General features: G+C 40.7%; 1 protein-coding gene across 1 annotated transcript in view; it reads right to left on the bottom strand.

Annotated features, from left to right (window-relative positions):
* Positions 1-13,728, bottom strand: part of map1ab (microtubule-associated protein 1Ab) — a 119,541-nt gene that overhangs the window by 93,570 nt on the left and 12,243 nt on the right. Inside the window, exon 2 of the mRNA XM_033634570.2 lies at positions 9,257-9,358. Within this exon, the coding sequence (XP_033490461.2) occupies positions 9,257-9,358 (102 nt within the window). The remainder of the gene's footprint in view (positions 1-9,256; positions 9,359-13,728) is intronic.

Here is a 13,728-nt window from a genome sequence, read left to right as displayed (position 1 = left end):
ACGGTGTATCATCTCTATGCAACAACTCTCTGTACTTCTGTTCTGATTTGCAGCTTTACAGGTTTATTTTGTGGCTGAAAATAATTTGTAGCTTGGGGGGAGTGACAGCAGTGACCCACTGTCTGACATAAGCACACCGTGAGGACGGAAACAGAGGGGCTCGGCGGGAACGGAGCATCTGTCGCAGCAAGCGAACACACCATCTGTGGTCATTTTGACTTGACCAGCAGACATTACTATAAGCTGATTGGCTGTTCAAACAGGTGACGTCCATTATGTTCTAAAACCAGCTGCTGATGATTTGACCAGCTGAGTTGCAGGTGACATCATCAGCCGGCTTGAGTCGAGCTCAGACCGGCCAGTTCACACTGCTGCTACTTTTCCCTGTAACGTTCTACAATGGTTTAATCTCATCGCAAATCTTTGGTCTGAACTGGTAACTGAGTAACTTAAGATAAAGAAAACACAATGATTCTTATTTTCAGGTGATTGAAAACTAATGAAAACATAGGTATGAATATTATATACCATTCTCTGCCATTATATCACCCTAAATCGTACACACTGGACCTATTGTGGGTAAAACTTTTATTTTTGAATCAGTATTGTATTTATTCCCATTTTAATTTCCACATTCTTATCTTGTGTTTTGTCATGTATGATCTGTGTGTTTTGTTTTTCCTTTAATTTGGAGCTCACTGAGTTTAAGCCTGTCGTATGACACGTGCTACATAAATAAACTGACTTGACGTGATTTTTAAAATCAAATGTACAATACAAGGAGAGACAAAAAAAACAACAGTAGTGTTTTGATCCAGCAGTAATCTTATCTTTGGTATCAGAAACAGTAAATCCCTCTGATGACTTTGAGTGTATCCGTATTGTTGTGATGTGAGCTTGTGCTTACATTATGAAAAGAAAATATAATTCTTATTCCACACGAGTACGGAGGGCCCTGGAAATGTTCATTAGAAACCAGCGTGCTGTGAAATTTGAAGATATAATTAAAACTATTCTGGCTTTGTCTGCACAGCTTGTAGTGTAATTTTAAATAATAATACTGTGAAATGTTGTATTCTGCCCTGACAAGCTAAGATTAAATCACTGCTGTTAGTTTACACATGGAGATAGGTAGCATTTACACAAGGAGACTGCAAATCTCCTCCTGAACAATAAACCAGACTTTACTGGAGTCAGACAACTTTGTTAACTGGCTGCACTTTAAACTGAACATTGAACCTAACACTGTTTCTGCAGTTACTATCATGATGCAGTTGAAACGAGTTTTATATGGCAGCCAACCCTGGTATACAATTATAAATTTAAAAACCATGCATCCCTAAACACCTCCATAAAACTGTAGCTCCCCTTCAATTAACCAACAATTGCCACTTGGAGAAAACAGCACATTCATGAATGGAGAGACGTTATGTGCACCGAGAGAAATCAAGGACAAGCTATGAAAGAGGGATCAGATAAATGTCCCTTCGTACTGGTTCAGCACCGGAGAGTTCTGCTGCAAAATGAGGAATCCAACAAAAAATGACAGTGAATGTTTCGAAAGGGATGGAAACAAAAAAACTGAAAGTCGTTTGTGAAGAAATAAAATGGTAGCAGAGCGCTGAAGGCCTTGGACGAAGATATGAAAAAGAAAACACTAAAAACAGAGTAAATCTCTTTATTATTGAGACACTTATGAATGTAAATGGTTATTTTGTCCCCCAAAATGGATACACTGAAAAATTAACATGTGAATGTTCTTTCAAAAGTTAAATGTTTGTAATTCTGTAAGGTTGCAGGAAATGGGGCTGGATTGGGCACACCTTGACGAAACCTCCCTCCAACACGACCAGACAGTCCTTATCCTGGAACCCACAGGGGAAAAGAAAGCCCGGAAGACCCAAGAACAGCTGGAGAAGGTCTGTCAAGGCAGAACTCAAGAAATCAAGAACAGCCTGGAAGGAAGCAGAGAAGATCGCCCAACACCGAACCAGCTGGAGAAAGTTTGTGAATGACCTATGCTCCCCAAGGAGCAAAAGGGTTTAAGTCAAGTAAGTCATTCGGTAAAGTTGAGATGTCGCCTGTAACTCTACTTTTGCCATAGTCAGGGCCAGCCCTGGGCATAGGCAGTATAGGTGAATGCTAAGGGTGCCGTCATCCATCGGGGGCACCGCTTACAGGAGAAGAAAGTAAAACAAAATGTTTATCTTTTACTATTTTAAGTAAGTTTAAGTTTAATCAGGGAGACTTTCTTTGTGCTCATCATTCACGATTCTCTCCCTCCCATTCCCTATGCTTCCTCTAATCAGCCGACTATGGGTGTTCACTCTTTTAGTTATCCAATCAAACTTTGCCACGATCTCTATCAGCCTATCAGGATGCTACTGCAAAAATTCAAATCTGCTCTCTCCTCTGCTGCTGTCAGCCGTCATTCTAGGCAGAACTGTTGTTCCCTCGTCCACCCCGTTCACCTCCAGCCACCGTATCCAGAGTCCAGGACAAGCTCAACAAAGGCTCAGTCCTCTGCTCATCCAGATCATCAGCACCTCTCCACCTTCCTCTCATCTCATCTTCACCACCTCTACCATCACCAGCGTCTAGACCCCAGTGGGGGTTCCCTATTCGACTATGGATTCATCACCCTCCTTAAATCATATCATCTCTATGGGGTCTAATCGCCAAACATTTTTCATTCTTATGTGCACATGCTAATAAATATTCCTCCAAGTTTCACCTGATTGACATACTAGTATTGTTCTGAAATGTTTCATAAGGCCACAACAACATAACTACATAGCAAAACCTACTAAATAATATAGACGCCTTTTTTCTGGGCTCCTGCCGTCAAAGTGACAAAATGCTCTCTGGTGCCCACTCAGCTACCACTAGACACGAAAACAACAACAACAACAAATACATGTTGAAATTGGCAGGAGGAGAGCTCGTTATCATTACCGCTGAGCAGCCGGTGGCCACAACGAACAGCTCACAAGGTCTATTCAGCAAAAATGAGTACTGGGTGAAGGTAAATTATAACGTTCTCATGATGTGTTCAGTGTAATCTTGTAAAACATAGCTTTTGGTGAGAAACTTGAATAAAACCAGCTGTTTGAAGGAGGAATTTGTTTATGTTTTCACAGCACTATAAAATAGATATTAAAGAGGGAATTATGATATAATGAAAAGGCTTTTTGCTTATTTTTTTAAAGATGTTGTTCATGTGAAAGAAGGTTATGTTAAAGGTTGATTTACAAATGTGTATTATTAAATTTGTGATCATTCATAGGTGGTGTAATGACGGACTGAATGACTTTAAAACTGTTCATGTATGTTTTTATAGTGTAGATTTCTGTGGTTCCCTGGCACAAAATAATAAAACACAACTAAAACAAAAGAAACACCAAAATAAAAACGTCTTATTTTAAACATTGGTATCGGCCCAGAATTTCAAAATCAGTGCATCCCTAGTTCATTAAGAAAGTTAATTTGTACATTCATTATTATTTTACAATGTCACATATTGTTTCATCGTTTATTCTTCTGAACAAGTTCATTTGTAATTCTTTATTTGTTATTTATTATTGATTTATATGATTATCAGGGGAAGACTCGCCGAGGGCACCAAATGTTACCACAAAACAATTTCGATCAACACCCTGACTCACGCTCATACAACAGGAGTCCTGTATCATCCCAGGACTAAGACTTTAATTGTTTGCCAAAGAGCACCTCAGCTAGTTGAGAGAGAAAGTAGAGCGCAATCGATATACTATTCACTCAGACCTTTCCAGACTTTATCAGTGGACCGATCAGCCCTCCCTCACCTTATCACCTCTTGTCCAAACTCAGCCGAGTGGCGAGGGAGGACTGTTGCTGCCATTTTTCCCACAATGGAAATTTTTCCGCTAACCCAAAGCAATGTGATCCCCTTATCTATTTCTGCACTGCAGCCATCGGATTGCTCTCCATTGAAGTGCTATTGATCTGCCTTGTGTGCTGTACTTGAAAAAAAGGGGGGTGGGGTGGGGAGTGTAATCAATACTGCATCCTTGGCCCTCCGGCCTCAGCCACCTGACAGCTTCAAAAAGGGGAAGAGGCATTTTCAATTATCTCCCCTTACCAGTTTGGGAAAGCAAACTGTTGGTTTTCAACACCATGTACTGTGAGTATGTATGCTGAATACTCATGTATGGTGCTCCAGTACAGCGTGTTACTGACACATGACATTTTCATAATACCATACACATCTATTTTGAGGAAGTATTTTATACAGTGCCCCATCACATTGGTTATTAAAAGTGACACTATGTTATAATGCAATTTTAAGGAGGAAATAACTTTTTTTTCTTATGAATAAAAAGTTGAATTCTTGAGCATTTGAAGGCATCCTTGCTCAATGTATTGCATGCAGAGGTTTTACCACTGCTGCTTTACTTGGTCTGGCATGATCAGGAGCTACTGTCAGAAAATATTAGATCATTTTAGCAAACTTTAGATAGAAACGGCTGTATGCTGTAAAACTTCTATTAATAGCCCAGGTTATTGTTTGCTTAAATCACTGAACTCAACGGGCCTATATTTAAGACAGGTGTCTATATGGGACAGGCCTTTGATTCCTTTCACATAAAAATGTTGCTCAGCAAAGATGATTAAATTCTTTATTTGAACCAGGATAAATATTACTTGGCTTTGAATAGCATATCAATTATGAATCAGTCATTTAATCTAGCTCCGACAGACAAGGCATCAGAGAAAGCGCATTATGACACTTGGTGCCCGAGGACTAGAGCACCCGGCATACCGACACAGAACCATTTTTATCCTGCTAAAACAATATTCATAACTTTCATGAAAGACCCTTTAGATTCTTTTGATTGGCTGACCCTTATGGACTAATGAATATGAATAACTTACCAGGTAATCAAAGAACACATATTCTTTGTAGACTTTATGACAGCTTCAGAGGTAGAGAGTTATCATTCTTTCGTTTCTTTTGTCATGGCTGTAAATCTGAATGAATTCCGGTCTTCTCTGGTGCTCATGGTTCCAGTAACATGAACTGGCAGACTGAATTGTGGAGAATCTAACCGAGCTAACAATGTGTAGCATCTACATGTTGACAAAAGTTCAAATATTTATATTTGTATGTGTGACCTAAGCAGCTAACTAACTTTAGCTTAAATGGGTAGCCAACAACGGGTCCATGTCATTGGTCCGACAGCCCATTGGTCCGACATCCCATTAGTCCGACGGTCCGCGGTGCTGAATGGCTCCCGGCGGGCGTATTTCTACCTTGATGGTGCGCCACGACTGGCTCTGAGTCAGCTGGGAAAGGCTTGAGGTGAAGCAGGCTCACGGCTTATGTGTTTGTCACTTTCTTTTTCATTTTAACCCACACCACGATCTTTTCCTAACCCTAACCAAGTGGTTTTTGTGCCTAAACCTAACCAGACCTTAACCACAGGGCATCATGATTGTTTCGGAACAACGGAACAATGGGTTTAATATGGTCGGAACAATGGGATGTCGGACCAATGGGCAGTTCCCACCAACAACTTGGTTTTAATCATTCAAAGAACTTCTATGAAAATGAACTGCTTGGTAACCAGACCAGGTGTCAAACTGAGCCAGCCTTTTATTTGTCAAAGTGTGTAGCCAAACTGGGCTAGTAAAAGGGACTAGGCGTTAAATTGGGACTAGGCATTTTACTGAAGTTTTATCGTAACTCACGTTGCTAGGTCAGTTTGCTGACTACTTGGGTAACAGTGATGCCATGCCATCATTCCAATGGCCAATTATTTTAAACCCCAATAGTACGAAAAATATCCCACTGGAGCAAAAGCCCATTTGTCCGACAGCTGGCTATCCTGTACTCAAATGCCCATGGCTCAAAATACGAACACTCTCTCTGCAGTTACAAAGGGTCCTAACCATTACCACGCCAGCGTACGCCTGCGGTGTGTCGAGTAAGTGGAGTCTGCACACCACTGGACAATTATCGTAGATGGCAGGTACGCCGGATCCATCACCAAGTTTACACCATCACGACCACATGGCCACATGGCCCATACAATCACAAACAAGTCAAGGGAGATTGATAATATAGAGAAGTGATGAATGTCATTCAGGCATTCAGGTGTAATCCTGCCACCCTTCTGAGGAAACTCATTTCGGCTGCTTGTATCCACGACCTGTGGGGTATGCGGTGAAGTGGGTGTGAATGTCTTATAATCGGCTTTGGAAAGTTACAGAAATGGTTGGACAAAGCCACCCCTAAACCCAATTTAACAGACACTGTAGTTTGCATCAACAAACACCATTATCACTGACTAGACAAAGCTTGTCACCTACATACTGACTACTACCTACCCTCAACAGAAAATCCAACCGCACAGATGTCACTGACTGCATCAGTAATTATTTAAAGCAAAAACTGCGGTATAACTAAATAACTATAAATGGCAGCGAGAAGACTCCATACATGTTAGTTTTCATGAAATATTGTTTGTTTATCTCCAAAGGAAACACAAACACCAGCATCAGGCAGACTCACAGGGATTTAGCATCATGTCTGTAGGGAGGATGCTTAAAGTCATCGGACACTGGAACAATGACACTTACAGGGCGTCCTGTCTCACCACTATGCCACCATGCTATTTTACATTACAGCACAGTGCCTTAGAAATCTAATATACCATTTAGAAATCAATACAGCTTCTCTCAAAGCAATACGAATGCAGCTAACCGAGATCCATTTAACGTCAGAATGGTTTTCTGTCAAACATGCTATTGTCCCGTGAGGTTAGAAAAAATGTAAGAAAATAAAAAGGATTTGTATGTTCCCATCATCCTGTGTTCAAAGATCAAATGTTGTTCACACGTGCTGCAGACGGAGCTGACCTGAGGGAATTAATCAGTAAAATATCAGCAGTTGTATCAGTAAACAACAGTTGTAAGCACGAATGAAGGTGACTCACTTTGGTTCACAGTGTTTCTGTGTGGTGAAGTAACCCAGGAGGACAGACTGGATGACAGATGGACGGAGGACACTAATAATGTTTATTGTTTCACAGGAATTCCTCTGTTTCCTCTGAACGTATTTGTTCTGTTTAACCATTGTGTTGAAAAATGCTGTGTCATTTTCTGCTGACTCCTGCTGCTACTTAGCACTTGCCACCAGCGCAGTAATAATCTCTCCTGTGGCTGTCAGTTTCCTGGTATTTGTGTGTATTTGTGTATATAAGTGTATGTGTATGTGTGTGTGTGATCCCATCAGGCCCGTACCTGGAAGATGATTGAAATAACTCCCTATTCAGCATCTATTGTACTTTCAACCTGGGCTCTGAGCCCTAAATCAGCACAGACACAAGAGGAAGGTGCACACACACATATATACACACACACACACACACACACACACACACACACACTCACTCAGGCTGCAGGTCCACAGTTCTCTGAACAGTCACCATGGTGATTATACACACAGTTCAGCTTTGATGCAATGCAGATGGATTAAATGTCGACTAAATGCAACTCACTACTGTCAATCAATCATTCCACTATAAAAAAAATAGGCTAGTGTGATGTTTTAATCTAAATAACTTAGTTTACTCTCTTAATTTGTTTTGATTTATATTTGTGTCTTTTAGTGCAATTCAAAATCCCAGCAGTGTACTTGTCACATATACTAATATATCTGGTATATACTATAAATAATTCTGACATGTCTGGTCGTAAATTGACTCATTTTAATTCTTTTGTAAATATTCCATCAATAGAAATAGTGGAAAAAACACAGCTTACTGGCATCAGCAAATTATCAAAACTAATGCAAAAAGCTTCCGTTCACTCAAATCTGTGCAAGAATCTTGCCGCATTGACCTTTCGCTAAGCCCCGCCCCTTTGTGATGGTCTGACAAGCTGTCGCAGTAAGCATGCAGCCCACACTGTAATTAACTGCACTCCCTGAAGAAATACTATCCTATTTTTGGGAAAATGAAAGAGTGATTCCAGAGAGAAGCAGACAGAGGGGTCTACAGTCTGTGTTTGAAGGACATATCCAGGATGTCAAACTGACTCAGCAGCAACAACAGGTTAAAAAGACAAAGATAGTTAGAAGCTAAAGCCGAACTATAGGCTACAGATCACAGTGTAAAAGTGAACCACCACATCACTGCTGATGCCACACAAGACAATGAATATAAAGGGAAACTTTGCTGATATTGAACCAGCTGTGTGGCATCACAGTGTGTGCAGATGAACCGTGTTTGGCCAGACTGTCGGGGAACAAGCACTGTTCTTTTGCACACACTGTGATGACACACAGCTGGTTGAATATCAGCAAAGTTTCCCTGCTTCCCTTCACTGGTTCCTGTACAGCAGGGTCGGTCTTTGTTTCACTGTTATAATCATCAAAAACCAAAAGCAGCATGTGTATACATTCAGTAGGCTATATCTTCAGTAGCTAGCTAGCTAACCCTACACTTTTCAGGGTTTGATTTTGGTTTTGGAACAGGGAAGAAACGGATATCTTTTTCCAACCTCTCCAGGTAACGAGTATCATTAATACACAACGTGCCCCAGGCACAACATTTAGCTCCAAATCCACAAAACCAGCCTGAAAATGAAGGAAATCTGACCCTGGTCTGAGCCGGCCCAATTCTACGTTATGATAGGCCAGTCTGCATTGGGGGGCGGGACTTAGCGAAGGGTCACCTGACAAGAATACTGTCAACATATGGCACCTTTTATCCTGTGTTTCTAAAGTTATGTGTTTTTGCAGACAAGTAAGGAATCATTGGTATATCATATTTCTTAAAGGGAGTTTGGCATAATATTTTGCACCAGGAGCATGATGGGAAAATTCAAAATCATTAAATGATGTGACATATTATCAGAAAACTCATGGTCAGCCCAGTGAGTGTAAAAGGATCTGTACCAAAGAATAAGATCTGTAAAGTGACACCAGCTTTGTCAGTCGCTGATAATTTGGAGTTCATCCCGTCTTGTATCAGGAGGAGCATGTTTACATTTATCCACAACATCTCAGGTCAAATGTGCTGCTTGTTTTTAATTCAGCAAATAAGACAAGTGTATATTTAGATAAATTCTTGCTGAATGGATCTTTCTTAGTAGTTGTTTCATCTGAATCAGCTCCATAAAGACTCCATGGTTAATTGTTTCTCATATATATTCGACCCTAATTATACTCATCACTGGTCCATTGGCTCAAAGAGCATCACATCACACTGACCTCTGACCTCGGAGGAGAAGTGGGCGGAGTGACGAGTTATAAACAGCTGCAGCTGCTGATCAAGGTCGCAGCACTTGAGGTCGACGTCCCAGGATCGAATTCCTGCCAGGAAAGAGGAAAGAGAAAGATTGCATGAGGACAACGTGAAGCAGAGAAGGACAGAGATCAGTGAAACTGAGGCAGAAACTTTTAAACTTGTATCTGATGAACCTGAGGCACAAACAAACATATGTAACCTTTTTACCAGATGTGGCTGCAGATTCTCGCCTCCCTCCCACCTTCTCCCCTCAACTCTGTTTAAGCTGCAGGGAAGGTCAGTGAGCAGAGAGCGCTGTAGCGTTTAAAATCTCCTGAGACTGAGAGCATGCATCTCTCACATCAGTATTACTAACCTAACACTGATATCACACTGTATCACTACTCGCTACTCTGTACAACCACAGGCCCAGTCTGATACTATAACTTTACTGTGAGCATATTCGTATAATAAACATTTTTCACACATACACACATAAAGTTACTGTATCCTTCAACTTTTCTTATTTGATGAAAACTACATTTTGCTTAGTCACTGTTTACATACAATGAACAAACAGTTGAGATTTTAGGGGGGCTGTGGCTCAGGTGGTTGAGTGGTCGTCTAATAATTGGAAGGTTGGCAGTTCAATCCCTGGCCCTTGGAGTCTGCATGTCAAAGTGTCCTTAGGCAAGACACTGAAGCCCAGATTGCTCCCGATGGATGTGCCATTGATGTGTGAGTGTGTGTGAATGATTATCTGATGAGCAGGTGACACCTTGTACGTTAGAGAGATGACCAACGTGAAAGAAATGTGGTGATATATTTGGTCATGGTTCTCAAACGGTGGTGCTAAGTCACACAGTGAGAGAGATTCAAGGATGGTTGTTGTCACAGTCTTGTGATCAAAGACAGCCTGGGATAAGACTCCCACAGTGTCAGAAATTTGGGATGACCATCTCTCTGTGTGATTGTTGTTACGACCTACGTACGTCTACTAATCAACCAATAGATATGCAGCATGAAATGGTGCTAAACCCAAACAAACAGAAGGATAGCAGCTCACCATGAAGACAAAACACGCTAAGAGAAATGTGTGGGATTCCAGCAAAGAGGAAAACCTTGTCGAATTGACCTATGGCTAAGCCCCGCCCTCAAATGTGATGAGCCAATCACAGTGCGTATAGCCATTCCCATACACTCGGACATTCTCTGCCTGGACGTTCATTGAAATGTATTACAGAAAGTCAGTTTTGTTTGGTTTTATGAGCTTTTTCGGGGATTTGAAGTTTAAAAATGGTCAAACGGTGTGCATGGGGTACATGCAACTCCGACACAAGGTATCCTGAGAGGCTGGGCGACGAGGTGTATTTTTTACACTTTAAACCACATCTAAACTGAGAAAAGTGTCTCCGTACCCAAGTTTGTTAGATCCATGTCGCACAGTGTAGCTGCACTAAACTTATTAGTTTGCTAAAATCTCAGTCTGTAGAAGGCTTTACACCATTAAAGCGTTTTATAAAGGCAGAACACTCCATTCATCAAAGACTTAAAACAAATTTTGCAACAACCGACAACAATGAAATTTAAATGAAAAGAAAGTGTAATAAGGGCCCTTCCCTACTTCCTAGCCTTCTACCTCTGCCCCCCGACTTGAGCCACACCAATTTTTTAACTCTTGCTTTGATTTTGACATCAGTTGCAGACCTGTAAAGTTTCATGACTGCACCCTGCACTGTAGCTACACTATCGCTACACCCAACTACTGCCTACTTCGCAATGAAAAGGAGTTCAACTATATTTTAACTACTCTCATATTTTAGCTTGTCGATGTGAAACTAGTTTCAAAACGGAGTTCAATTACACCCAAACTACATCCTGGGAAATGATCAAAATCTGAGTCCTGAGGTATAACTGAGCTGCCAGTGACTGAAGTGTAGGTGTGTTTGATTTAGGGACTAAGGCAGGCCAGTCCTCACTGAGCCAGTCCAAGGATGTGTTTTTAAAAAGGTGGTAGAAAGCAATTGTTGGGGCAGAATCAGGAAAATGTTAAACTTCTTGGGAAATTCATAGCACTGATCGCAGATCTTGGATGGATATCAGGGGTGATTTTAGACAAATAACAGGAAATTGTCATTAAATGAACACCATGGCACTGTGCCATACTGTATGGAAGGAAATCCATATCCCAGCTGACATTAGGTGAGAGGCAGGGTGCACCCTGGACAGGTCACCAGACTATCACAGGGCTGACACATAGAGACAGACAACCATTCACACTCACATTCACGCCTACAGACAATTTAGAGTCACCAATTAACCTTTGGACTTTGGACTGTGGGAGGAAGCCGAAGTACCTGCAGAAAACCCACGCTGACACGGGGAGAACATGCAGACTCCACACAGAAGGGCTCCCCCACCCTGGGTTCGAACCTAAACTGCCAACTAACTACAGCAAATTGTAGTTAAACTAGTAATTGAACTGGTAACTTCTCCCCAACACTTGTCACCAGGAGTTTTTCCATGATCGCGCACCCACACACTCACAAGGTGAAAACAACAACAGCTGTTGCCACATTGTCACACCTCCTAAATAAATCTGAAAATCTGTCAACTCTTTTCAGACCTGCTGTAACTGATTTTTTTTTTTTTTTTTTTGGCCACTTGGGGGCGATGGAAACAGGCTGAAAAAAAAAAGATTGTTTATTGTTTATTCATACATCCAGCAGATTCAGAGCTCTTGTTTGGAGTCATGCTTGCATCCACCTGGTAAATGCAGGTCCAGTATACACTAACATTAATTAATGATCAGACTACAACTGGCCAATAAACATGTGTTAGTGACATACACATTTATATAACAGCAGGATTGATGTGTTATTGTAAAACAGACCAGTTTTAACTAATAATGTAATATTATGAGGTATTGATTAAATAGTTAATTAAAGTTACTACATTATTATTAGTTTTTTTTAAATTTAATAATCAGTCTTATCAGTCTGAACACACACCTTTTCACACTGTCATATTTGGTCTGATTTAAAGGAGACACACATATGGTGACCTGCACTGATGATGACTTTATGATGATAATTTTATACCTAATATTTATAATTAATTATGGATTTTGTGTAGTCATCTTATAGACTTTTATTGTTTAATTTTATGATCTATGGATACATTCCTGCTTTTTTTAACTGTGCCTGTAAGATGTCCTTGAGTGCTTTGAAAGGCACCTATAAATAAAATGCATTATCATCATCATCATCATCGTAACACATTTCATATCTTAAGGATTTATAATATCTAGTTAAAGTAAAAGTCTTTACATAAACATAAGCACTGAAACTAATTAGAGTCCACTGGATCAGTTTGAATGACTCAGTAAAGAACTGATCAGCATCTAACACACCCACACTCTATCTCTCTCTCGCTCTCTCTCTCACACACACACACACACACACACACACACACACAGCAGCAGCAGCTTTATCAGATCCTTCTGAGCCGCAGTGAGTCAAACTTCAGAGGGAACTTGTGTCAGATCTCATCCAGCCTGACTGAAACCAATACACACACACCTCTCTCATCTTATCCACTTGTGGATTCCTTCGGCGAGAGCAAGAAATTAGATTATTCTAATTTTTCAAATCCATACCCCTATGCTTAAAAAAAATCTTCTTTAACAAAAAAGACTTTGAAGACCTTGTTTTGCCCTTAACTGAGGAGAAAATGTTCCCTCGCTGCAGACTGCAGTCTGTTCCAAGAAATGCTGTGTCACTGTTCAATTCACTGGCAAACATCTTTCTTTGCACTACCAGACGCATAAAAATTACAACCTCCTGCTCTGATGTCGACGCCCTTTCATCACAGCCCTCACAATAAAAAGATTGTTAGCGTTCACAGAAGTGAGGAGAGAGGATGGGAACAAATAAGGTCCTTATATCGTAGGTCTGAATCTGCTCCTCTTTGACGATGACATCAGCGTCAGACATTTAAACTGGGCTCAGACATGACTGCCTGTTTAAAGACAAGAGGAGAGCCGTCAACGGCTGTGAATACATGCATGGAAAGTTTTACTTATCAATAAAGGAGCCAGCATTGTGTCAATGTACATTAACATGTCAATGGTTTAGTGATGAAATGGTTCGTCAATCAATCAGTCCATCAACAGAACACTAACAGGCGGCCATACGTGTAATAAATTAATCATTTTAGTCATTTTTCCAGCAGGAAGGCCAAGAACTTGTTGGTTCCAGCTTCTCAAATGTGAGGATTTACTGCTTTTCTCTCATTAACATTATTTGAATTTTAAATATTTGGGTCCTAGGCTCTCATTCATAAAACAATGTGTAGGATCCATACTTAAAATGTACGTACAGACAAAAGCTAAAAATGGTGGGCCCCAAAATATATTCGACAGTTTCTACAATCTCACCATCTGTGTCGCCAATTT

The sequence above is a fragment of the Epinephelus lanceolatus genome, chromosome 5, assembly GCF_041903045.1.
Source record: "Epinephelus lanceolatus isolate andai-2023 chromosome 5, ASM4190304v1, whole genome shotgun sequence".
NCBI classification, from domain to species: Eukaryota; Metazoa; Chordata; class Actinopteri; order Perciformes; family Serranidae; genus Epinephelus; species Epinephelus lanceolatus.
Note: the sequence above shows the minus strand (reverse complement) of the source record. Positions and strands in the feature narration are given on the sequence as shown.